Consider the following 27,807-nt stretch of genomic DNA (forward strand, 5'->3'; position numbering starts at 1 on the left):
AGGCATATCAAATTTAAAATTTACAAATCAGAATATACTCTATTTTCCCAAACCCACCTGTTTTCCATACTTCCCTATTGAGGGCACCACCATTCTTCCTCTCACTCAGGTTCACAACTCAGGTGTTATCAACATCTCACCTTCACTCACCTCACATATCTGATAAATTTCTAAATCTTTTTTTCCCTCCTTAATATTTCACATCCATTAACCATTACCCTTCTATTAATGCCATTATCACTTCTTGCCTCGGTTATTATCAGTAACCTCCTAAGTGGTCTCCCTTCCTTAAGTTTCTCTCCTCTCCAATCCATTCTCCACATAAGTGCCAAAGTGATTTTTCTTAAAACACAGTCCTAAGTCACACACCCTTAAGAAACTCTGGTGATTCCCTGTAATCTTTAGGATTGAGTATAAATTCCTTGGCATTTAAGGCTCTTCATAATTTATCCTTTTAATCATTATTACCTCTTTGTTCTCCATAGTCCAAAATTCCATACTTATTACTCACACATGACATTCCAGCTCTTTTCTCCATGTTTTTGCATTGGCTATCTCCCATTCCAGGAATACATTTCTTCCTTACCTCTGCTTTTTGGTATAACCAGTTTTCTTCAAGACTCAACTGAAATACCATCTTCTGCAAGAGGGCATTCTTAGTCCCTTCAGCTTCTAGTGTCTTCTCCCTCTAGGGTACCTTATGTTTTGTTTGTGTTTAATAATACCTAGGTACATTTGTGTTATCTCCTTCTTTAGGATATAAGTTCCTTGAGGACAGGGACTGTTTTGCTTTTGTCTTTGTAAATGTAACTGACATGTAGTAAGCTCTTAATGAATGAATGCGCACTATGGATAAATCTTCTAAGTGATTCATTCATGTGACTTGTGCTTTCCAATGTGACTTCAAAAAGAGGCATTGTGGTGTACTTAGATAGCCAGCCTCAAAATCAGGAACACTCTAGACTCCACTCCTGCCACTGACACATACTGTCTGTGTGATTCTTGGCAAATCACTTTACTTCTGAAAGCTCTAGGTAATTCTTTTAGACTTTAAATTATAGAATAGTTACTGATATGCATTGGTATAGGGATTTTTTTCCCCACTGTGTAATTCCCTACAGAGGTCGTTGTAATCACAGGCCCAAAATAAAAAAAGTAGTCTCTGGAGACTCAGGTAATGAATAGTGAGATAATGAGAACCTTCTGTAGATCAAGAAAATGCTTTAAAATTTACTTCTAATAGCCTAAAGTGCATATTCTACATTACATATTGTGGTTAAGAAAAGTTATTTTTAAACTTTAATGACCATTTCAAAACAATATTGTAATGGAAAGACTTTCCCACTGTGTTATTTTACATGAAGCATCTAAAACAGCTACCCAAGAAATACTTGTAGTGGTATTTCATAAGTTGTATATGTTATATAATCATGAAAGAGAAAACGAACCAACTCTACTGCTGATGAAGACACTGAAGTATACCAACATTGGAGGGACATTTTCTGGCATATGCAATACAAGCCAACAACACTTAATCACTTCAAAGTGGGTTATCTTAGCTTTGCAGGGTTTCAGCCATCTATGTATGTCATGACATGATTTAAATGTAAAAAATGCAATGAATATGATACTCATGAGCCTTTCCTAATGTCATTTGCTCCACTCAAATTTTACCCAGCCATGCAAAGAAGATCAGGCTGATGAAATTTTCTTAGTAATCCATAGTAATCGGAAGGTTTAACAAAGTATTTTGTGGTGACTTACTATAAATTGAGAGATCAACTCTGTAAATATATTTCATGTTTTTCTTGGTGTGTTCTTAAAGTTCCAAATAATTAAACTAAAGTAAACATTGTAATACAATCTTATGTGTTTTGACACAGGAGCTTTCCCTAGGCCATTTGCTAAAGCTGAGTCTATTCTTCTCTGCTGGTTTTCTGCCTTATCTCTACCTGCCTATCTCATCCTACCTCAATCAAGCTCGTTGGACCTGGGGAGACCAGACAACATTTTCAGGATTTCTGACTCATTTTCTTAGGGAAGAATATGGAACATTAAACCTGGTAAATTTATTTTTTTAAATCCTTTTAAAATGAAATGTATAAGAAAACTTCCTTGAGTTTTTTCCCTGGGCAATGATTAGAAAAATTACATTTGTTAGACTTTTCATCATAGTTATTTATATGACAAACTTTTCCTTGGGATGTGCCTTTAAGGATGCTTTAGAATGTGGTGGAATCATTTAATCCACTTTTTTTTTTTGCTATTGTGGTAGAATAATATTCTTTTCAGAATAACAAGCATTATGCTGCCTACAGTGGAAACAACATTTCAATAATTTTAGCAGTAGGTGTCACTGTGAGCATTGGGTTTATGAATAAAACTATTAGAGGAAAGTTGAAGAATAAATCCAATATTTTGGGATGCATTGGTTGAATTATGGTCATTCACAAATTTGTTGTATACTGTCAATTCAGTAAGTTTTTCTTTAAAAGGTAGGTGTTTTATTTATATATGTATGAACACACACACACACACACACACACACACACACACACACACACACAGAATCACTATTTGGAGAAAATGTGCTTCCGAATGAGTCTAAAGGTCTTCGTTTCACCAAGATGACTATTAACATGCACCATATATAATTTAAGGAGTGATGAAAAACCCAATCTAAAGTGAGATTACAGTATGTTTGGTATATGAAAAATGGAAGAACAATCAGTAGTCTCATTGAGAGGCTGTTTTGATTAGGATGGGTAGGATAATCATTTATTAATTCTTTATGCCATAGTCAATATATAGAAATGTCATTTTATGGAATAGTGCTCATTATATGAAAATGTTCATTGAAATTCAAGAGGACTTGGAAATAGAGAATTAAAGTCACTTAGCACTTGTGAGATTAATAATTATGCATCAGCAGGCATAATGGGACCAAAGATAGTAGAAGAACTTATATATAGATGATTAGAATTGTCTATAAAGCTATAGATAGCTAAAAAAAATGAAATTGTTAATTAACTCTTCCTTCTGAAAACATTATTTCGGTTGGTGTTTAGCTTATGATGTAAATCATAGAAAGATAGATTTACAGCTGAAAGGTATGTTAAAGGTCATTTAGTCTAACCCCATCATTTTAAATATGTGGACTTGCCCAGGGTCCCACAGATAATTATGCCAGACTGGTATTCAAAGTTAGGTTCTTTGCATTATTTTCTGGAGTTCTTTTTAAAACATTATAACAGCTTACACTACCATGATTGTTCTTTTAAAAAGTACTTTCTTAAGATTCTGAAATGTTGATCTTGAAAGATAAAATGTATTATATAGTCTAAATGTATTATTTAAAAATTTTTAAATTAAAAACTAAAACATAATATGATTTCATTCTTAGATGCATCATTGAACATAATCATTTCTTTCTTATGACCAGGCCAAATCTGAGACCGGATCCAGTATGTCTGAAATATTATTGTGAGTAAAAAATACCTGGAATAACTTTTAAATGTATTTTCTATTACTAGAATTTATTTCCCAAAACTTGTCAGGATTGTTTGCTTTCCTCTGAGTAAGGAGCATCCAACTCTGATATATGTTTCTACCTTTGGTTGTTTCTTTGTATACGGCTACTTGTTCTTGAATAAAAAACAAAAAAAGAGGATAGACATGTTGTCTGAAATTTTTATACTAAAATATAATACTTCTGTTTGATATAAGATGACCCAAAACAGAATTTTTAGAAATAGCTTATTTTTTGTCATAGATTTTTGGTAATAACCTTTCTTTAGAAATTATTATTCAAACATTTTATCTACCAAAATTTGAACAAATGTTTTCGTATAATTCGTATAATGAACTAAGATTTTTAAATTCTTCAGAGATTCATTTATTTAGGATTTCAAAATATGTTTAAGCTGCCATTGTAATACATGTGCAAATAGAAAAAAATTCTTCTTGACTTCTGTATTGATTAGTAGCACCTTTTAGAGTCAGTATGATGTAGAGCAGAGGTATCAAATTCATGGCCAACAGGTATCTGCAACACTCCTGATCATGGCCAAACCAGATTAAAATGCAATTGTTGATTAATTTTTTAAAAGTACATTAAAAGATAGATAAGGTTAATTTGTGGTTTTCTAAATCACTTTCTGGCCACCAAGGATCCTCATGTAAGGTTTAGTGACCTATATTTCTCTTTCAGTTTGATAACAGTGGTGTAGTGGATAGAAAGCTAGTCAGTCTTGAGTTCATGTGCCACCATGAACTCATACTGACTTTGTGACTGGACAGGTCTTAGTTTCTCAGTGACCCAGGCAGAACTCTAAGATTATAAATTGTAGAACAAATGCTGATTGATCTACATTGGTAGAGGGAATTAATTTTCTCATCTGTAGTTCCCTATATCACTGAAATCAAAGGTCCAGTCAAAAATCACTCTTATTAGAAGCTAATTGCAACTGAACCACTTCAATTTATTTTTTCAGCAAGTAATATGACTTGCTAAATCTTAAGTAAAAATTTTTGAAAAGGGGATTTGCTGACAAATAGACAAATTGAGACTACTTGAAATCTATCTTGCCCTAGAGGGAATTAGGAAGGGAATTTTAAAAAACAAATGTTAAAATTTGTTTTTACATGTAATTGGAAAAATAAATTTTTTTAAAAATTAGAATGACTAATATAAAAAAAAGAAAAATGTTCCTATCCATCTTTATTACTTTAACTGAAGTCTGAATCTCCTAATAGTATTCTTAAGTAAAAATGAAAGGAAATGCATTTTTAATGAAAGAGAAGACAAATTGTAGCTCCTCATTATTAGTAGTAATTTCTGTACATTATTTATTTAGAGGCAAAGGACTTTAGAGTTGGAAGGGACCTTAGATATCTTTTATAATCCTTTCATTTCCCTGAGGAGGAATCCCTATGACCCAGAGGGATTAAGTGACTTCACCCAGTTGTACTCTTCTGCTAAGGAGATAAACATCCAAACCATTATTTGTTCATTCTTCTTTCATTCAATAAACTCTTACAGGTACCTACTGTACACAAAGCACTATGCTAGGTGTGAAGGTCAGTACAAAGATAGATCTTGTGTAGTCCATGCACTAAAGGAGTTTACAAGTACATTAAGTGATGTGACTCTACCTTGGTTCCCAGTTTCTTCTAAATATTCCCTTGGCATTTGACTCACTTTTGAAAACTCCTTTTCCTTCCTTTTTTTCTTGTTTACCCTTTCCTTAAACTATAAATATTATGTCTTTATTCTCCTAATGGTTCTATTACTTTATTTTTCATTCTTCTTTAGTCTGTCACAAAAAATGGACAGCCTCTGTGCTCTTCCACTTTTTTTCTTCACCTTAATTAGATGTTATGCTTTTTTTATCTTGTGATATTGGTGTCAGGGAGAGATCACTTTGAGGTGAAGAATATTACCTACTGTTTTAAGTAGAAGAAGTTCCTAGAGCAAATAGCTGTTGATGCATCACCTGGAATGGATAGTAGTTATGTGTTTTTTCAGTTGATAAAATAATTTAAGCCTAAAAGAAGCATCCTATTTATCTAAGATTGACTAAATACTATGTGCACCAGAAGAAATTGACATAAAAGAAAGCATCTCTTGGGAGAAATGATTGGGCACTCAGTGGAGGGCAGGGTTAATGGAGATTTCTTTTTTTGCTACATTTCCGTTAAGTCTGACAAGTAGATGTTCTCTAGAAGGACCTCCAGGAACTAGTATTGCTTTCAACATTTTAATTCATTGAGGTAGTGTCTACATCTGTGTCAACTTGAAGTTCTAAGAACCATTTTTTTAACTTTTGGTCAAACCAGTTAGCATGATCTAACTGAACTACAGAGGTATAGTCAAAAGAGACCTGTTACTGCCCTTGGAGATGATCTCACTCCTTGATTGACAAACTGATAATTGACCAGTAGCCAATTTTTGGAACTCTTCTGAAAGTGTGTGTGTGTGTGTGTGTGTGTGTAGACATAACCTAAGTTTAACTCTCTATCATGTTCTTCTATGTAGTCTTTTTTTCTCCTAAGCTTCAATTTTTTGAAATTTTAAAATAATATGTTCTGACTAGTATATGTTTTGGATTTCATCAGACATACTTAGGAAAAAATGCTTGATTTAGAATTTTAAATCATTTAAAATATAAAATTGTTTGTTTTCTGACTAATGAAAATAATGAAATGTTTACTTTTTAGTTTCCAGATGGAAAATATGAAGGTTGAATTATCGATTAATATTCAAGTCCTTGCAGTTGTAGCTTGTTTATGTTTAGCAAGACAGTAAGTAATATCTTGACTTTTGCTGTTTTGTTTTTTCTATTAAGTGAATGAATTTTCACTGTGTGGTTATATAATTACATTCTGAAAAACCTAATGTTACTCTTTTAGTTTAAGTCAGATTTACACACTTTGTAAATACTGTATGATTTCCAGATTACAAAAGAATGTTGAAAAATTGAATTGAATAATGTTACCTTTTCAGGGTAACCAAGTTAATCTCTTGATAGTCTTAAGCTTTTAAAGCACTTATAACATTCATAGTTTAAAATAACTTATTTAGATATCAGTTAAAGTTAAGAGTACAGTCAGTCCACAGTTTACATTCACCTGACTTATGTGTGCATTGCTATGTAAGACTAGTCAGCAGCTGAAAGAATTCCCTTAGTTTTTTACTACTACTGAAGTTTATATTTCTTCTCTTCCCTTACCTTATTTCCCCTTCCCCATATGCCATTTGCTTCCTAGGACTACCTACTAAATCAGGACTAATAGTAAGTGAGGAGAGGGTAAAACCCAGATGACAAATATCCTTCACAATAGGCCTACTGTGTAGCTAACTCTGCCTCCATTTCATCTCTTCAAAAAGTAGTGCCATTTGCAGTTCCATAAGAGCTCTACCTCAACTCCAAATGAGGAAATATTTATTACTTTCCTCTGAAATGTAAACAAATCTTTCTTGATACCTGTTTATACAAAGAGGTACCAAAAAGCATCTACTGACATTAAAAAAGTTCATTTCAGTTTTTGTAATGTTTATTTTTTATTTTAAATCCAAAATAAAAAAACCCCGACATTGTTGTATTATGTCTTACAGGAACAAACAAAATCCACCATTGGTTTGGCTTTTTGTTGGAATGCTTTGTGTTTATTCGTTGTTCTTTGCTTGGAGAGCAAATTTAGATATTTCAAAACCTCTTTTCATGGGTGTGGTAAGTTTCACACAGTTATTTCCCTTCATCTAGACTTTTGTAAGGCTTCATCAGCTTACTTCTTAACAAACACTTTAGAAGTAAAAATAATAATGAGAATGCAAAATTAAATTAGAGTTATGACCTTTTAAAAATCCATCAGTTGATTAACGGTAGGTAAATACAAATAAATTCAAAGTGGGTTTCATTTAGTCAACTACTACTATAGCTCCTGCTTTGTTCCTGTTTAAAATATAATTATTTCCAGGATATGAAATTTATTTCTGTCAGGCTGAATGCATTGTTCAGCCTAGAGATAGAACTGGAGATTAGAATTGCATGTAATCCCTATTTCATTTCTCTTCCATCTGTTTAAGCAGAAAATGTCAAGCTTCTCTTTGTCCTTTATTTTCTTCTCCTTTCTTCTCATACTCTCTCACTTGGTAATGTCATCAGTCCATTGGGTTTAATTATCATCTCAATATAGATAATTTTCTGATCATTGCCTCTAGTCCAAACTCTCCTGAGCTCCACTTCTACACCATCCGCTGTGTAGTGGAATATCGAACTGGATGTCCCATAGATAGGCATTTAAAACTCAATAGGTCCAAAGCAATAACTCATTATCTTTCCTCTTAAAACTATCCCTCTTTTGAATTTGCCTGTTTCTTTCAAGGGCACCACCATCGTTAGAGTCACCCAAGTCTTCAACCTTGATGTTATCTTTGACTCCTCAGTTTCCCTCCCTCCATGGGTCCATTTGATTCCCACATCTTCTCATTTCTACCTCTGCCACCTCTCTCACATCTTCTTTTTCACATATCCACTACCTGATTCTGATTAATCAGTCATTAAAATTAAGTGCCCACTATGTGCCAGGCACTTTGCAAGACTATAGGGATACAATTTTTTAGTATTTGGATAGAAAAGTTATAGGGTTAATAAGGAATAGGTCAGAGGAATTAGCTTGAAAGACTTGGATGCCAGCAAACTAATAGTGGCAGTAGTAATTAGTTCTTGCAGGAGAGCATTTAAAGGTATTTTTATGTATGGTACAAATACATATGCTAGTCTGCTGAACACATCTTGTTCATTTAATGCTTCCTAGGTAGAACGCTTCTGGATGCAGAGCAATGCAGTGGTGACCGTTCTGGCTGGCCTTGGCTTGGCCTCATTTTCCTCCCTGAGTAGGAGGATGCTGAGCAGCAGCTCTATATTTCAGTTTCTGGAATGGCTTTCAGCAGCCATATTTGTACTCTACCAAATTTATTCTAATTACAGGTAATAAATTAAGAGGCATTTTTAGAAGACGTAACTGATGTTTCATTATTTATTTGCACAAATTTGTGAAGAACCCAAGTGACTAGTGTGATCTAATGTATTTCAGGCTTCTGAGATTATCTAGTCCCTCTGTATTGCTTATCATCCTTCACAACCCCCATTTCTTATATTTATGACTTAGAGATGTAAAGTGTTTGCTATTGGCAAAATTTCTTCCAAAGAACCTCCAAAGGAAGACTGTGGTTTTGGGAGAAACAGTATGAAAAACATGGGTCAGGAATAGAGGATATTATATATTTTGAGTTTTATTCTCCATTTGTCTATGGCATGTTGTTATGTGCCCAGAATACCACATGCTTCAGCCTGCTCATCTTCTAAATATGTACAGTAGTGCTTTTCCTTCTCTTGCTTTGTAGTAATACGTTAATTATTTAATCAAGAACATTTTTAAGTGTCTTCATCAGCTTATAGGATCATAAATTCAGAATTGGAAGGGATTTAAAAGGTTATCAAGTGCAACCCCCTTCCATTAACAAACAAGTAAAATGAACTCCACTGAGTTGAAAAGTGATTTGCTCCAACAAAATATAGGTTGTATGTGGGAGAGCCAACATTCCAAGCCAAATCCAGTGACCTTTCCACTGAACCATGTTCCCTTTCTTCAGCTAAGGAACTATGCAAATATTGAGGGTTTTAGCTCTTGTATTTTACATTTTTGGTCAGTCAACAAGTATTTATTTACTTATTTATTTATTTAAGGCAATTGGAGTTAAGTGACTTGCCCAGGGTCATACAGCTAGTTAAGTGTTAAGTGTATAAGGCTGGATTTGAACTCAGGTACTCCTGACTCCAGGGCTGGTGCTCTATCCACTGGGCCACCTAGCTGCCCCAACAAGTATTTATTTATAAAGCACTTATATGTGCTAGGAATTGTGCTAAGTAGTAGGTCAAAGGCAAAAACATGGTCCCTGCCTGCTTGAGGGCAGAGACTGTCTTCTGCCTCTTTATATCCCTACTCTTAAATGCTTGTTGATTAGTCGATTGTACAGTCTCATGGCAGAGACAACATATAATAATTAGGTACACATATGGTACATACAATATGACATAAAGGTAATCTGAAAGAGGAAGACATTAGCAGTTTGGAGGGAGAGAGGAAACCAGGAAACTTCATGCAGAAGTTGGAATTTGAGCTGAATCTTGAAGGAAGTCAAGGAAGCCAGGAGGCAAAGGTGAGGAAGGAGTGTTCTAGACAGCCAAGGAGAAAGTTGTGAAAACAGGAGATGAGTATTGTGTTTGAGGAGCTGTAAGCAGGCCAATTTAGCAGGATAATAAAGTATATGGAAGGGAGTGAAATGTAAGAAAGCTGAAAGTTAGGTAATGGCTAGGTTACCAAGAACTATAAAGGCCCGGATGTTAAGATAAGGCAGGAACCAAGACATCTGGAAAGGTGTGATATCTGCAGGACAGGTACATTCATTTTTACTTCTTAAAATTTGCTTTGGGGTTAGCCTTTGCATAAAGTATCAAAAACATTGGAGATTAAAAATGGGAATTATACATGCTTTATCAAAACAGCAATTAACCAGAAATATGGTTTTGTTTACAGATGTGTTTATTTGCTTTATAGCACTACACTGGTTATTCTTTAGTTATTTTAAAGGACAAAAATTAAATGCTATGTTTCTTATTATTAACTATAATGCAACTAATATTAATTACAAGTAAGGATTCATTTGCTCCATTTTTTGGCAGTGCTTCCACTCATCCTTTTTTAATTTTCATGGAAAGCTTTTAGATTTTATGCCATTTTTTCAAGTACTAAGAAAGTCGGCTTCATGATTAAAGAGTCATACTGCTGTTATGTGCAATTGCAAATATTCACTATATTATTAAAGGCAAAATAAAGTCTGTGCTCATTATTTCTTATCTTTCTCCTTATTAGACTCAATTCCCTCTGGCCTTTTCCTGAACAGTTGAGAGAGGGGAATAAAGGGAGCTTATGGTTCAGGGAACTGCTCAGATTTGCCATTTTGGGGAGGAGTTTATAAAGATTGAATTTTTATTTTTTAAAAAAGTAAGGAAATTTAATTTTGCAGTTTGAACATTCCCAATGAAATAAATGGGAATTATATAGAACTATCCAAAACTCCAAATGAAATTGGTTGTAATCATGTTGCCATCCCTTAGCAATTAACCTGTTTTCTTGCTTTCAAAGAGTTAACTTACTTTCAAAGATGAAACAGTAGACTCTTTTCAATCATAGAATTTGGCCCCTTCCTCTCCATCTTTTTAAGTGGCATTACTCTAAATTGGGATATCATCTCTACGTTGGATGATTAATGTTAGAATCCTTCTTATGGATTAGAGAAAGGGGAAGGGAGTGTCATCTTATAATTGTAGTAAAAAAATTGAGTTTTCAAAAGATATTTTTGTCCTTTTTATTTAGCATTTGTGACCAAAGCACTAACTATGTCATTGATAAATTTGCAAAGAACCTTCTATTCTCTATGCCTCATGATGCAATCATCTTACTCAGAGGAGATTTGCCAGGGAATTCTCTTCGTTATTTGCATTACTGTGAGGGTCTGAGGCCTGATGTTTCCTTGGTGGATCAGGAAGTAAGTATACTAAAAATAGATTAAGTATATTATAATTTAAATTTTTAAAAAGTCACACAGGGTTGGGTTTTTTGGTGAAGTAGATTTTATTTTTGTGAAGATAAAATTTTCATGACCAATGTAATAATTAGAATGTTACTTCATATTCCCCTGGTTCTTTTAACCATTCAAACAAGTTAATAAGACTACCTTCTTTGTTTCTTTCTTTTTTTGGTGGGGCAATTGGGATTAAGTGACTTGCCAAGGGTCACACAACTAGTAAGTATCAAGTGTCTGAGGCCAGATTTGAACTCAGGTCCTCCTGACTCCAGAGCCAGTGCTCTATCCACAGCTCCACCTAGCTGCCCCAACTACCTCCTTTCTTATGCTGAAGGTATTAAGAATTGACGAGCTTAATTTTTGATTTAAAATAAAATCCTAGGTTGACGTAGTAGAAACTATGAAAAATTTTCAATGTATAACAAGTTTATTTTTTTAAAACATTTATTGTAAATAATGATATCTGAGCCATGCAAGCAAACATACAAACTCACAAATTTAGGGATTAAAAGAAATTATGATGACCTTAAAGAAATAACTTTGTGAGAAAATAGAAATTTCATTAAAAATTAAAATTATGTTACTGCAGAATGTTTTTATGAGCTTGCTGCACCTTTACCTTGGGAGAGACTAGTGAACATTTCTTATTTCATTAAAATAACATTGTGAACCTGAAAATGTATTTTAAACAATGGGCACAATGATAAGAAAGATGAATTCTTCTATCAGTTCATCAACAAGCATTTATTAAGTTCTTCCTGTGTGCCGGGCACTGTGCTAAGCACTGGGGATACAAAGAGAAAGTGAAACTGCCTGTGCCCTAGAAGAGCTTGTTGAGAAATATGACATGCCCGTAAATAAGGAGACATTGGAGTTATGAGAAGCACTGTTGGGACTGGAGAAAAGAAATTGTTCTTATTTTTAAGGTGCCTTGTTAACACTTGAACACATTTTAGAGCAGGACAAGAACTCAATGAATGAAGGAAGATTCGTGGCCATTTTTAGAAGATAATGTCCTTTTATATAAGTTTGCTTTTTTTGATTTTTGTTTTTTTACAGGCAGTGGGGGTTAAGTGACTTGCCTAGGGTAACACAGCTAGTAAGTGTCAAGTGTCTGAGCCCGGATTTGAACTCGGGTGCTCCTGAATCCAGGGCTGGTGCTTTAACCACTGCGCCATCTAGCTGCTCCCTTTTATATGAGTTTGCAAAGATATATACGTTAAACATTTTTTCTACCTCTTGTTTGGGTTCAGCCAACTTGAGTTTCATTCTTTGGTTTGATCCTGGGAAAATGAACCTCCCAGATTATTTTTTGGGAATAGATTAGTATTAGTAAAACATAAAACCCAGGATTTAGGTCAGTAGAAAAAAAAAGACTATTATCTGCCTATTTATGTCTACCTATACCTTTGAATGTCTATAAATTAATTTAATGAAGTTCCATTTTCATAGTCTATTAATTGTATTTGTTCATTTGATTTCTTTTTAGAAACCTGAAATTAAGCATGAAGTTATTTGTGATTTTTCTGGCAGATGTTGACTTATGAGTGGTATTTACCTAAGATGGCTAAGCATTTACCAGGTATCTACTTTCCTGGGAACCGGTGGAATCCTGTGGAAGGAATATTACCTAGTGGAATGGTCATGTTTAATCTTTATCATTTCCTCAAAGTAAATAAACAGTAAGCATTCCTTTCATGTAATAGCTTTTCTAAAATCTTTAAGCTTTTCAAAAATTGTTTATGTAGCAGCTGTGCCTCATCCAAAAGAACAATTTTCTACACTGATTTCCCTGTCACTGGTGAGATTATCTTTGTAATTAAATTGAATATCTTTGCAGAAATAAAGCTAGGCAAAAATAAATGTTATTTTTCTGAGTGAAGTAAAAATAAAGACAGATTAGCAAGAATGGCATATGAGATCTTAGCACAATTCAGGGAAATTAGAGATGTACCTGCCTACTTGAAATCTTTGTGGGTGGATAGCAAACAATTAGTTTCCCATTGATGAACACCATGGCCACCCTTTTAATGTAAAGCAAATGTTTTCCAGGAATAATCACTGTATAAAAATAGCCCAAGATTTAAAAAAATAAGATGAAGCATTTTTATGACTAAAACACCTACAGTTGTACTAGCTGAGAAAAATTATGAGAGTTGTCAATCCCCATGCTTCTGGGCATATCGTTTTTGCTAACTAATGTCAATGGTATTGTATGTTTGTCCTTTTTTTTTGAAAGGTTGAATTTTGTCTGGACTTGGGAGTTAGAAACTTTGGTGGACTCTGTTGGTTTATTTAAACATGTCTTTTCTGTAAAGGAATCCTGAGGAATTCCTTGTGGTTTTCATAGTAAAGTAGATGAAAGCAAAGTGATGCAGTGGTTTTGGATACTCAAAACCTTAATAAACTTTTTAGTAATTATTATCAATAACTACTAATTATTAATAATATTGATGACAACAAAAGGTATGAAATGAAAATCTGCTAGGAATAAATGTTCATGAGAGCAGTGTTTAATATTTTCTAGTTTTATAGATTAGGAACCATGACAATATCAAAATTAGGCAGTTGATTGCTGTCTTTTGTTCTGAGATTATTAGGAATGAAAAGGAACTACAAAAATATACTGCTTTTATATCTTTAAATGATGGTATGTCAAAAGTTTCAATATAAAATCATGATCCAATAAATATTGGATTAAATTAACATTTTTAAAAGTTTATTTCTGTAGATTCTAGCTTAAAAACAGCTATGATTAACCCCTAAAAATTGGGACAAAAACCAGTTTGGCCAAACCAAACAACATGCCCCATAATTGTTGTAGAATTGTTTCTTAACATACTAGTAGAAATTGTGCATGTTCTGTCTCCCAATTTGATTTTTCCAGCCTAATCTGGAATCATATTCCTATCTATGAAATGAAAATTTATTATCAAAAGATAAATGTGAAAAGATAAGTAACATAAGGATTTTTTTCTTAAGAGTCTTTGTTTCTTGAAACTTGCTAGCTGTGTGACCCTGGGCAAGTCACTTAATCCTCATTGCCCTGCAAAAAAAAAAAAAAAAAAAAAAAAAAGCTTTATTTACATGGTGTTTATTATAACACTGGCAGACATACTTTTCCCCTTGTCATTTTTTTACACTCAGCTAATTTTTTTTTTTTAGAAAGTCTAAATGAAACTAAATTACTTACAAATTTTATGAGTAACAATGCACTGTGCTATGAGTAGTATAAATTTAACATTTAGATCCTGGAGCTGAACTTAAAGATAAATCCCATTTGTTTTGTTTTCAATAGCAAAGAAACATTTGTTTGCATAGGACTTCATGAAGGTGACCCAACTTGGAAAGAGAACTATTCACTTTGGCCATGGGGTTCTTGTGACAAATTGGTTTCTTCAGAGATTATATTCAACCCTGAGGAATGGATTAATCTTACTAGAAATATATATAACTGGACTGAAGAATATGGGAGGTATGAACAGTTTCATTTGTTTAGATGGTTGTTTTATGTGCCTGATATAACCCTAAGTGTTGATATAATTTGTATTTTCCATTCAACCAACATAAAACTTTGGTCTGTGTCATATAGGGACAAAAGGGCCCATTCAAACAATCTTTACCTTCAGAATTTCACAATTCCATTTCAGTCTGAAATGAAATATCTAGGTTGGCCTCCATTAGTAAGGAATTGCAGTTTAGAAGCTTTTACTTGGGGACCTAAAAACTCCATTTTTACCATCAGCCTTTGTGTAATGATTGCTTTGTCTTCATGAGGACCGTCATTGATCTATATGATAGCCCAGAAATTGATGTGCCTAGCTACAGCAATAAGAATTATACAGGAAGCAGGATAAAGTTGTGGGTGCTTGCCCCAGGGAGTACACATTTGAGACCTACTCCTAGGTGTAGTCTCTGACTTTTCACTTTGGAGGACAGAGCAACAGCAGGAGGAGGATTATTAGGGGAAAAAATGATTGGGATAAAAATGATGACACAAAAATAGTGCAGAACCAAGTGGCTAGTCTCCTCTGTCTATGGTACAGTTTAGAGCAAAGCTTCTTAAACTCTGAGAGTCATGAAACATTTGGCAACAGTAAAAGGTTATAGGGCAGCTAGGTGGTACGGTGGATAAAGCACCAGCCCTGGATTCAGGAAGACCTGAGTTCAAATCCGGCCTCAGACACTTGACACTCACTAGCTGTGTGACCCTGGGCAAGTCACTTAACCCTCACTGCCCCACAGAAAAAGAAAAGAAAAAAAAGGGTTATGTATACCTATTTTATATACATATATACCTGGAGTCTCATAAAAATTTCTTGGGTAAAAAGGGGTTGCAAGTGGAAAAAGTTTCAGAAGGCCTGGTTTAGAGGATGGAGCAATAGCAGCAACAGGAGCATATGTTTATATGTGGGACCTTTCTGTCTTTGATATAAATATATATCCCTAGCAGTGGGAACTATGGATCAAAGGGCATGGACATTTTAGTCAGTTTATTAGCATAATTCCAAGTTGTTTTTCAAAATTATTAGACCAACTTACAGCTTCTTTCTTCCCCAAACCCCTCCAACATTGACTTTTGTCACCTTAGCCAATTTTCTGGGTTTGAAGTGATAAGTCATAATTGTTTCAATTTGCATTTCTCTTATTAGTGATTTGGAGCAGTCTTTCAGATGGTTATTAATAGTTTGGCATTTTTCTTTTGAAAACTATTTGTTCCTATTGTTTGACCACTTATCCATTGGGAAATGGCTCTTGGCTTTGTAAACTTTTGTCAATTCTCTCCATATCTTGAATATCAGACCCTTATCAGAGGTATTTGATGCAAAGATTGTTTCCCAGTTAATAGTTTCACTCAACTTTGCTGCATTGATTTTTGTTCCTGAAAAAGTTTTCAATTTCATATATCAAAATTATTTATCTTCTGTTATTTTATTCTGTTCTTTTACTGGTTAAAAACTTCCTCCTAGCCATAGGTGTGAAAAGCAGCTGATCCCCTACATCTACATTTTAATATATAATATGTTTTTTTGTATTCGGGCACTATGTCATAGAGACAATACATCATTAACCTTTTATGTAACTGCCAGAAACAGATTATTTTATTCTAATTACAGGTTTGACCCATCTTCTTGGGAAGCTGTAGCTAATGAAGAGATGTGGCAAGCAAGGTGATTCTGCATTTGTATGCACTAATGATTTTAGTGTCTTTTGAATAATATAGAGAGGTGCTGATGGTCCTTTCATCTTGGTCGGTAATAGTGGGAGATGAAACTTTTTTAATTAATAGAGCATAAGAGGCAGAATTTTGTGAGTATACTCTTAACTACCTTTCAGACATATTGTCTGAATATACTCTGAATTCCCGCTTACTTTCTCTGTATTTCAATTTTCCCTGCATGTCAGTAGGACAGTTTATATTGCTCAGTACTCTGTGACAACTGAAACATGGTAGTATTGATGCATATTTTAAAAAACTGAATTAATTTTCTCTTGGACCTCTCCCCATCTTGGGATAATGATAACCATTTTGAAGGCATCACTATACTCCTAGTCTTCCATACTTGAGTCCTGAGAGTTATCTTTAACTCAACTCTCTTCCCTTATCCCCTACATCTAGTCATTTGCCAAGTCCTGACAATTGTACCTCTTTTCCTATTTCCCTTTGTTTTTCCTCACTTAATAACATATTTTCTGAATTGAGTATCTTTACAAGTTATCAGTCTAATAATAGGGGCAAAAGGGGGCAAAGGTATATCATATAAACTTACCTCGTCCTGCTTTGTAACTTAATGCTTTAAACCTCAGGAAGACCTAAGCAAAATAAGTATGCAGATGATTATTTGTATTGATTTGTGTGCTATATGTGATTTGGAAGACTGAATGCATAAAAAGTATATGCCCACCCTTAGAGAACGAAGCTTCATATTGAAGAACTAGGTAGCAGTTGTGATGAATGCTTCTGAGACATGTTGATTAACTGAAAAATATTCCTTCTCATACTGCTTCTTGTATGGAATACATTTTATCTGGAGGAAGGAATTGTTTCTAATAGCCAATTTAATTTTCTTAGCTGGTATTTCAGTTTAAACTTCCATAATGATGAAACATAAATATTAGTACACAGAAAACATGCTTTGTGTATTCTTTGCCTGTGGGATACTTTTCAGATTTATCTTTGAATGTAAAATAGACTATATTTAGTTAAGTAATTAATACTGTGATTTTATTTACACATATTTTCTTTTCTAGGATGAAAACAGCATTCTTTATCTTTAACCTTGCAGAAACTGCTAATGTGCCTACAAATATGAAAGGAAAACTTTATGCTTTTGCATATAATGTATGTTATTTTATAAAACATACTTTTGGTTATGGGGGGGTGGTAGTATGGGGGACTTATAAAGAGTAATTTATTCTTTTCTCTTCATCTTCTCTGGCCTTTGTAGAGTGGTAAGCTTAACAGATATATGGATAAATACCCAAATGTATTGTTTTACAAATCAGTTTATACGTGTCAAGTGAATTTGTAAATAACAAGTCCTGCCAAACAAATGTTAATTTCCTCTGTCATATCTATCTTGACCTACATACTATTGAATTTGAATGTAAAATTCGTTGGTATTTTTTAAAGATGCAAAACAGTGGCAATAAGCTTTACTTCTAACCGTATTCCTGGGGTGGGGCTAACTGACATGGCCATACAAACACTAGGCCAAGCACTTTGTGACTAGAGTTGTGAGGGAGGACAGAGGAGAAACATCCTTGTAGCTGTAGTTTTATTTAAATATCTTTCTCCAGAGCCCTAGAAATCTGGATCTAGACTTTCCTATCTTAAGTAGTCTAGGGACCTGCTCTATAGGAAAAGAAGATCTTTTGACATAGGAATTCCCAGAACTAGATGTGTGGAGGGTTGGGGTATTCCTTATTTCCTACAGGCACAACTGTGAATCTACTAAGCTAGGGTATATGGTCAAGTATTCGGGTCAAGAGGATAATTTGTTCTTTTGACTTCTTACGATCAATTGAAGGATTACACTGCACAACTGTAAGCAGTGATTCATTGTCAAGCTCACATCCAATTATATGATATAATATGAAGCAGTGGAAAGTACAATGGCCTGAAAGTCACTAAAGTTCATGAAACAGTTGTTTTTTTTTCCCCTAGCCTATATATTCAAAGATTATCAATATTTTAATTTTAGGTCCTTTTTTCCCCCCCAATAGCCACACTGTGTTTTGGTTTCATTTTTGCCAGACCGTAAGCTACTTGTGGATAGGGATTGTTTAATTTTTGTCTTTGTGTTCTCAGTGCCCAGCCTAGTACTTGGCACTTAGAAGAAGGACACTTAATGATTCCTTGTTGAGTGATTATATTACTGATTGGTTGTTAGATAAGCCACTTAATCCCTCTGAACTTCCATCTGTAAAAAGAGTAGGTGATTTATAAGATTTCCTTCATCTCAAATTTTATGTTTCTGTGGAAAAACAAGTGGCAGAACTGTCTTAGGCCCAGTACTGTTTATCATATCAGTAATCTGACTCACGACTAGCTAATTTTCTTGGTTAGAATATTATGGAAACTCTGATTGTGTTTGATTGATACCTCTTTGGACTAACCAGATTTGCTCTGTTTTATGTCTATAAGGCCAGTCCCATCTATCTGTTCTCAGATGTATGGTCACAGTACTAGACAAAATGATGTGAATGTTTTAGTACAAACCACACTCATCACCACGACTGGGAAGATTGTTCAGAACAGTGAATGATGATGGATCAGTAGCAGCAACATTATATATAAAGGGTAGCATAATTATTTACAGTGACCCAGATGAAAAGGTGATAAGCTATAGAAGACCTGTTTGCTAAGTTCACAGGCTATGACAAAACCATGGTAGGGAACAGAAATGATCAGCATCTTAGAAACTTGGATTCAAATTTAAGTACTTTGCTAAACTGAAAATGTCAGAAATAACAATATATAATAACACACTTAAGAAAAAACAAACCCTCTAGATAGAAGATGAGAAGTGGTTTTGTTATATAGAAGATAAATTTCAGTGAATATCAGAAGAAAATCAACTTATGAATTAGCAACAAAACATAGTTAAAATAACAGTATGGTATGATGGTGCAACAGAGATCGTGGTATGTAGAACTTGAGTACTTAATTGTCTTGAGCAGTTGGTGAATTTTTTTTTAGCTTGGAGAAAGTTTATGGAAGAGAAGCAAAGGTAGCTAAATGTTTAGAGGAAAAGAAGACCTATAATAAAAAAGACTGAAGAGCTTTGATTATTTCACCTAGAAAAGAGAAGCTAATAGTTTACTAAATAATGATCTTTATGTATGGGAATGTATATAATGACCATTCTTTCTTCCAACTGCTTGAAAACCTTCAATCAGCCTTCAAATCAACCTTCAGTTCTAATGTTAAGCATTAGAATAACTTATCAAAAGCACGTTACAGAAATTCTTTTTCTAGAGTTACAAGGTCCCTAGTTGGTCTCATATAGCTTTGGGTGAGTGTGATAATTTGTTAGGGTCCTTTCCATTCCAGTAATTCTGTGAATATTGATTGCCCTATGCAAAAATAACACCTTCCCCCTGACAGAAGTTTTTTGCTCTATGATTTGTTTCTTGGTAAATCTAAATTTTAACACAGAGGTCCTGTTAAGGATATGAAATCACTAGGCAAGCAAGTGTTTAGTTTTTGCAGATTTCTATCTGACATTTATTTGTTTGTTAGATTTTAGTTGTGCCTTTCTTCTCTTTCCTCTGGAAAACTCAATTATGTGAAATCTCCTATCCCTCCCAATAGATATAATATCTCTGGTGCTTAAAATCTGAATGCCTGAAGGGAAGAGAGTATCAACCTGAAGTTAAAAAAATGTACTTATTGTTTTAAAGAAGACAAAAATTTGAATGTTGTACCTAAAGACAGTTAAAATTGTGAGTTTGTTGAAAGCTAATATGGGAATATATATATGTTTTTTTAAAAAAACACTTTTAAAAAGTAAACCAACTGTAAAGGATATTTTTTCCTCTAACAGCTAAATTTAGTTTCCAACCTTTCTGCCTGTTGAGTAAATAGCTTTCCATGAATTACAGCTAAATCCCTTTCCCAGAACATCTTTCTGGAGGAAGAGCATTCTGTTCTAACACAGTGTGCCTTAGATTTCCCCCAGCAGTATCCTAAAAAGCCCAGAAGCAGTTTTATATGAAACATATTTGCCACCTGTTACTGTGACAATTACAGTAACATCTTCACATTTTCTGCATGATGCAGCAAGTATTAGATTTTATTGGTTTCTTGACTTTGTTGATATCTATGCTATGTGTGCTTTCTGGATTTTTTTGTGTGTGTTTAGGAATTGTTTCTCATACAATGAAATATTAAATACATACTTTTTTCAGCTATATAAGGAAATTGTACATCGACAAAAGGAACATCCAGCAAATTGGCACAAGAACTATGCCATAGCCTGTGAAAGAATGCTTCGTTTTCATGAAATCGATGTGAATCCTGAAGTCCTGTTGTCTGAAACTATCAAACATTTCCACCTCTATGTGGAGAAAGTGCAGGATGATCCACAGCGGGCTAACATTTTAGGGGCTCTTAAGCACCTCAGAAAGGAACTGCAGGGACTAAGAAAGACCAAAAGAGTCTGAGGCAGCAACATTTGGAAAAACGTGCCTGTCATCTAGCTTCATGATCCTAAGTCCTGAGAATTGTCCAACTTTTCATTCCATTCTTAAACAGAAGTTTTTAAAGGAACAGAAATGTCAGTGATAGCTTCTAGAAATAATGAAAGCAGTTAATGTGGTAACCTGCCTCAAGACAGAAATGTTCCCAGTGTCTCTTAGTGATGAGGGTGGAACCACATGGAAAATTGTTTTGTATTATCAAAATGAGGATTTCGGAGGAAATTGCTGAAAATTTTTGTTAAAATAGTCATACAGAAAATTATTCTTTTATAGGAATCTAAGATAGAATTAACTTCTCCCTATTTTCATATCCTTAAACTTACTAATTTAGAACTCAGGAACCTTGTTTCCTTTTGCCAACGTGACAAGGTTTCATATTTTTAAAAAAATCCTAAGACTTTTCTATTTCTTGCCAGTGAATTTTGAACAGAAATGAGAGACAGCATGCAACATTTTTTTCCCTTCCCCCACCCCAAATCATCTGGCTGTTTGCACAAAACTTCTGCAGCTCTGGGCTAAATCCCAGTCTGATGATATACTAATAAAAGTACAGTTGTTATTGTCTCATCTTAGGTGGTGCTTTTAGATTATCAAACAAGTAAAGCTGATTTGGTGTTCACTTGTATCATGAATTGTAGCATGAATTGCTGGGCAAGTAAACATTTTCCCATTTTATTAATTATTTTAATATTTGTGTTTTCTCTCTATTTGTACTTTCAGACATACCAAATCTTCCTAATAATTAGTAGGCCTATGCTGCCAAAAATGCAAAAAAGAAATTATATAAATTCTGTTACAAGCAGCTTCTATAGATATTGATAAAGAGAACATACTAAGAAATGCAAATAATGGTTCTTTATTTTATTATGACAGTTAATTAATAGCAACCTGTTTTAATGAATAAAGTCACTTAGAGTCCTTCAGCACTTCCTAAGTAGAGGCCAGAATCGGTAGGGATTCTTTCCCCCCCAATTGTATAGCTCTTAGACTCCAAGCACTATATAGGCCCCTGTATAGAAATGCTCACTAATGAAGAGGGAGGGCTAGAAGCTTGTCTGCATTCAAAGATCACTGGTGAGTCATTCAGCAAGAAAAGGCCCCTTACTAGGAATAGTCACAGTTCCGTGGCATTGTACTAGCAAAAGGGTCTGATCAAAGGTCTCCTGTGGAGCTTGCATGGTTCCCTTTCATACTACGACCATAATTAAAACCACTAATTCTCTTTTAAAATGCTGCAGGATGCCATGTAGGCATCTGTCTGGAGTGTCCTTTGTGATGTCATAAGCTGTTAAGGACCAGTGCCGAGGGCTTTTGAGTGAAATGCCAGTCATGAAGGTGCTTCAAGACAAGGGTGCCTCTAAAGGCTTGACAGGGCCTTGACTGCACAATTCGAGCTGAATTTGCCCCCTTGTCAGCTGCCAGTAAATAAATCTCAAAGGGGGAAAAGCTGAAGTTTCATTACCTGATCCATGGGGCTTTGTTGGTTTTGGCATCACACAGGGGAAGCTCTTGCCCCTCCATTCTGTGGATTTGAAGATGTCCATTGGAGCCTGCAGAGCCTGGATAGGGTTCAGAGCAGAACCTTTTGAAGAGTGTCAATAGTTGTAACAGTTCAGCTGTTAGGAAGACAAATAAATGGAGGAGCTCATTAATCCGCTTTTGGCTCTCAGTGCCTTTTGCCCTTTTATCACAGCCCTATTAGGCTCCTACTCATCTTGAACCAGAAAAAAATGAATTGAAGTTGTTGAGTACTAATTGGCAAAGACTTTTAATCATGGGCCAAGAACTTTCACTGACTTGAAAGTAACTTCTCCACAGGGAGGAACCCAAAATCTGGTTTACCCTAAAACAAAAACCAGTTGGAGTTCAGTGTAGTATAAAAATTTAAGGAAGCATTGATAAATTGTCTAAGTTTATCCACTTGAAAGAAATTATGTACGATTATAATTTACACTTTTTTAAAGCAGAAATACAGTTTTAAAACTTATTTTCCAGGAACTCATTATCATTATTGACTTGAATATGAAGAAGATGTGCATATTTGATGCATGTATATAAAGTAATGTTTCATGTTTACACTGTAAGGAATGGTAAATGAAGGCCATATTTTGTGGCTTGTCTTCCTAATTGTGTTTTTGTGTATTTCCATATGCTGTTGATGTTTCGTCTTAGTATTGTCTATCTTCAACATCTGATGAGTGGATATATAGCAAAGGGAAAGAAAGGATTTCTGTAAAATTAAATGATAAAAGTAAATATGATTTACTATTTACTATGATTTAACACCTTTGGCATATAAAATTAAAAGGTGATTGGGTAGAAGGGTATGGGGTTTAGGAATGTTAGGCTTCATTTCCAGTTCTAGTACTTGGAAGAGTTCCATACTGTCTTGTAAAGTTGGGCAAATTGCTTTTGTTTTCTCTGATTCCTCTTTTCTCTCCTACTATATCTTTAACACTATGAACTCTGACAAAGGAGACTCCTATTATGTACTACCTCATGCATTGCAGGAAAGTGAGGGGAGGTGACTTCCTCTTGTGAAATGTTGGCTAGCACTTTCTGAGCAGCATCCTGGGAACAGAATGGGTTGGCAAGGCTATAGAAACCCCACAATGCCAACTTCTGCCTGCACTTTGGCCTCAGGAGCAAGGGAAAACCAGACATACTGCCAGTATGCTCCACTGTCCTGCTGCCCTCATAGAGAGGCTGTCATGATAGGACTGTGTGGCAGACAGAGGAAGGGGCCGCAGCTTCCCATATTATCTCCCAAATCACTGGGGCAACAGTCCAACCTGCTGTCTGCTGACTACTATGCCCCTCCATTACTACCCTGCTGCATGAAACTTAGCTCCAAGTATCAGCTGCCGTTAAATCTTGGTGGTTATTGACAGTGCCTTGTGAATTCTTTCAATATTGCCTGCTTTGCCCCCCCCCTTTTTTTAAAGGATCTATTTAAGCCAGGGAGCCCTTTTGCCCTTTTCGGGAAACATGTTATATTGATATTTTTAATTGAAAAATAGAATTTGTTGACGCTCATATTCAGTTATTTCTAGTAAGGCAGATACTATAATTAATAGTGAATCTAGCATGAACTACTTTCTGTGAGACTTTTTTTTTTAATAATGAAATAGACAAAAACCAATAGGAGTTTTTAGCCATAGTTGCCACCAGTGATGCTTAAACAGAGTGTGCTACTAACAGGCCCACAAAGAATGGGGGATTTGTATTTGAACATATAGTATAAGGCTCCTGTGGAATCATATCCACTTAGTCTGTTTTATTATTATTGTTTATTTTATTATGCATGTATGTATGGAAATAGATTGCTTTTGTTCAGGTCACCTATACTCCAGCTTTTCCAGACTGATTCCAAGGCATCTGGCTTTTTATAGAAGTTACTTGAATTTCACAGGACAGATAGTTTTTCATTGATCATCTTCATTCTTGTTATAGAGTCCAAAAGGTGCTAACATTTCCAAAGAATTTTGGGAACATTTATGAAAAGACAAGATTTTGGCATAGCGTCATAGAGCAAACATGGAACTAAGGCTTCTGCCATGATTCTGACATTAAATGAAGATATCATTGTTGTCAGTACCATCTACAGGTCTGTTGGAATATGGATCAGCGTGGGAAATCTGAATCAAGCACAGGAGAACAGCAGTTTTCTTTCCTAGATAAGGGACAGACAAAGAGAACCAAATTTCCTAGATAACCCAGGAAGAAAATACCTCAAGGCCTGTGGGATTTCTTTGGAACTGCATCCTTCTGACTGCTTTTCAGTTTATTAGTCTGCATTTAGTTAATCATGATGAAAAATACTAATTTATCTTGAATTGAAGTAACAATGTCATAGATTTGCCAGATGGAGAGATGAGTCTACATAGTCCACCAGTAATTGCTAGCTTAGAGCTCTTTGTAAATGGAAGTTCCCTGGGTCTTTTCTGCATCATTTACTAAGATTTATTTTCATTAATATTATGATATTTTCAGAGTTGAAGTAGGGAGGTTGAAGAAAGTTCAGATAGCATGGAGGGCACAGTTGGACCTCATTCCTATCCCCATGATCTATCATCACAAAACACATAAATATTCCTTAAATGTATCTGTTAACATGGAGAATGCACTATTACATTGTTCTAAAAACAGCTCTGTTTTGTTTAATGGTGTTTTTCATATAGACATATAGAAAAATTCATAATATCATTTAGTAACTATTGTTTGGATTTTGTTTTTAATAAAAATTTCAAATCTGTACTGTTTAAAAGTCTATTTTTATCAAATCTTAATTTGTAATATTATACCATCTTTAAAATTTAATAAAACTTGAATAGTGTAATACTTGGATAGTTAATTGGTTCTGTGATCTTATTGATGTAGAACTCAAGAGGGTAGATGATAATCAGTCATACCTTCTTAATCTGTGTAACTCTTGTCCTCATCCTTGCATGAGATCTTTTTTTTTTTTTTTTTTTTTTTTTTTTTTTTTTGCGGGGCAATGGGGGTCAAGTGACTTGCCCAGGGTCACACAGCTAGTAAGTGTTAAGTGTCTGAGGCCAGATTTGAACTCAGGTACTCCTGAATCCAGGGCCGGTGCTTTAACCACTGCGCCATCTAGCTGCCCCCATGAGATCTTGACAAAGGATCAGTCTACCCAACATGCAGAGGACCTACAAATGGGTTTCTGTATTATGAGGACACCAGTGCAACAGAGAGTTATTTCTTGGTATAGCTACGTGACCAGCCCTCCTTTTCTAGTCATACTTCTCTTTAATGTTATCTTCTATTATTCTAAAGAAGATCATAGATTTAGAGCTGGAAGGGACCTTGGAAGTCACTCAATCCACCCTTGCATTTTATAGATTTGGGAACTCAAGGCCAGACTTCAGTGATTTGCTCAGGATCACGTGGTAGATGTCTGAGGCATGGTTTTAACCCAGGTCTGCCTGAAAGCTCTTATACTCTATCCACTACACCTCACTGTGCTGGAAATGCTAGATGTATGTATGTTCATGCTGTTCTCCATTGCCCTTTGAAGGACCTGCAGTTTTGATTTTCCAGAGATGTATGGTATTCTGTGATTCAGAGCCGTAGCGCTTCTTTGGAAGAATATTAGCATTTTAAAGCTAGGGTTTTGTTTTAGGAAGAAGCTAGATATAATAGAAGATGCTACATAATTTCTCAAATTTATTCTGTTCTGTTCTCTTCCTCTTATTCAATTCTGGACCTACAGAATTCATCATCCATCTGCAGGGTCTGTTTAAAATCTATGTACTCTTGCAGCAGCTCTGTAGTCCATCCAGCCAGCTGCATGTCATAGTCTAGACAATAGAAATCCTTTGTTTTTTCCTGTTTGAATTGTCAGACCAAACTCTCTTGAATGATTGTAGATCTCATTGAGGAGATCATGTTCTGAGACTAGAATATCTCTGAAAGATACCATCATCTGTATGAAATCCCTTTTCCATCTGGACTCTGTGCTGGCTGGCCTCCATGACAGTGCCAAGCACCTTTGGCAAACATTTGTCTCTTTTATAGTTTTATATTAATAAGAAGAGATTTTTCAAACAAAATTATCTCTTGTTAAGAGGCTTCATGAAGTAGAGAAAAGAGGACTGTACTCAGGATTGGAAGAAACCTAGACTCAAATCTTACTTTAGACATTTACTAGCTATGTAAGAATTTAGACTCTCAGTTTCTTCACTTGCAACATACAGATAGGAATACCTATTGAACTTATAAAGTTATTGTGAAATAATTTATATGATCAAGAATAAATGGGATAAGCTATATAACCACTTCACAAACCTTAATGTGCTATACGAATGTCAGATATTATTGTTACGTATTTCAAGGAATTTTGTATGTTTTCAACATCTACATGGGAGACACTTTTGAAGGAGGGCCTTTGAGTTGTCATTTTGCCCATGTCAATCCAAAAGCATTCTTAAGTGCTTACTGTATTCCAGGCATTCTGAGACAGAGGCTGTTTCATAGCCATTTAGAACAAGAGTTCTTAAACTGTGGGTCATGACTCATAAGGTCATGCAACTGAATGTGGTGGTTGTGAAATATTTGGCAACAGTGAAAGGTTATATATACCAATTTTATATACTTATATACCTGGGGTTGCATAAAAATTTCTTGGGTGAAAAAAGGGGTCACAAATGGGAAGTTTGAGAAGCCCTGAACTAGAACTACATGGGAAATATCAGGCAGCTGTTTTTTGTTTGTTTTCCCCACCTAAGCTAGTTTCCATAAGATTAAAAGAATGCAGCTGGCCAGTGGCCCTAAACTAGAACTTTGTCAGTTTCAAAATGAAATCCATTCTAGCTTGACCTTGTATGAGGAAAACATCTGTACACAGAGGGAAGTATTAGCTGCTTCCTGGCAAACAGAAACATAAGCAGAAAATGCAAAGACATGATTTTACAATAGGCAAAGGTTGGGAGCCATGGGGAGAAGAAACCAGGCGCATAGGACAAATGATACACGCCTGCCCCTATGATTGTGGAGATAGGGTTATTGGAATTTAAGAGCAAGTAATTCAGCAGATGCCTTCCACACCCACAACATATAACACACTTTCTACAAATTCCCATTTTCCTTGAGATTTTGCAAATGAGTTTATCAGTCAGTAAGTGAACAAGCCTTTATTAAATATTTATTATATGCCAAGCACTAGGAATATAAAAGCAAAACCAGTACTTACCCTGAAGGAGATCACATTTTAATGGTAGAGACAGAATACAAATAATTATGTATAGACAAGATATATTTAGTGTAAATGGAAGCTAATTTCAGAGCGAAGGTCCTAGTAGCTGGAGGACTTGGACAGGTTTCCTGAAAAAGCTAAGATAATATTCTACTCCACTGGTAACTTTGGATGCCATAACTTTTCACTTGGCCAGAAGATCAAGTATGAGTTGGCTGAGGTAACTTATTTGCTT

At 34.9% G+C, this 27,807-nt stretch overlaps 1 protein-coding gene across 4 annotated transcripts in view; it reads left to right on the plus strand.

Annotated features, from left to right (window-relative positions):
• Nucleotides 1-27,807, plus strand: part of TMEM260 (transmembrane protein 260) — a 104,733-nt gene that overhangs the window by 71,376 nt on the left and 5,550 nt on the right. The window contains exons 6-16 of one of the 4 annotated variants that reach the window (XM_043988501.1): nucleotides 1,884-2,063; nucleotides 3,443-3,483; nucleotides 6,220-6,303; nucleotides 7,118-7,232; nucleotides 8,320-8,492; nucleotides 10,942-11,113; nucleotides 12,686-12,834; nucleotides 14,451-14,627; nucleotides 16,270-16,323; nucleotides 17,405-17,495; nucleotides 20,567-25,107. In XM_043988501.1, coding sequence (XP_043844436.1) covers nucleotides 1,884-2,063; nucleotides 3,443-3,483; nucleotides 6,220-6,303; nucleotides 7,118-7,232; nucleotides 8,320-8,492; nucleotides 10,942-11,113; nucleotides 12,686-12,834; nucleotides 14,451-14,627; nucleotides 16,270-16,323; nucleotides 17,405-17,495; nucleotides 20,567-20,821 — 1,491 coding nt within the window. In that variant the 3' untranslated portion in view covers nucleotides 20,822-25,107. Of the gene's footprint in view, nucleotides 1-1,883; nucleotides 2,064-3,442; nucleotides 3,484-6,219; nucleotides 6,304-7,117; nucleotides 7,233-8,319; nucleotides 8,493-10,941; nucleotides 11,114-12,685; nucleotides 12,835-14,450; nucleotides 14,628-16,269; nucleotides 16,324-17,404; nucleotides 17,496-20,566; nucleotides 25,108-27,807 lie in introns of those variants that run through there. The other 3 variants (XM_043988503.1, XM_043988502.1, XM_043988505.1) reach the window with 3 other exon arrangements.

The sequence above is a fragment of the Dromiciops gliroides genome, chromosome 2, assembly GCF_019393635.1.
Source record: "Dromiciops gliroides isolate mDroGli1 chromosome 2, mDroGli1.pri, whole genome shotgun sequence".
Lineage (NCBI taxonomy): Eukaryota > Metazoa > Chordata > Mammalia > Microbiotheria > Microbiotheriidae > Dromiciops > Dromiciops gliroides.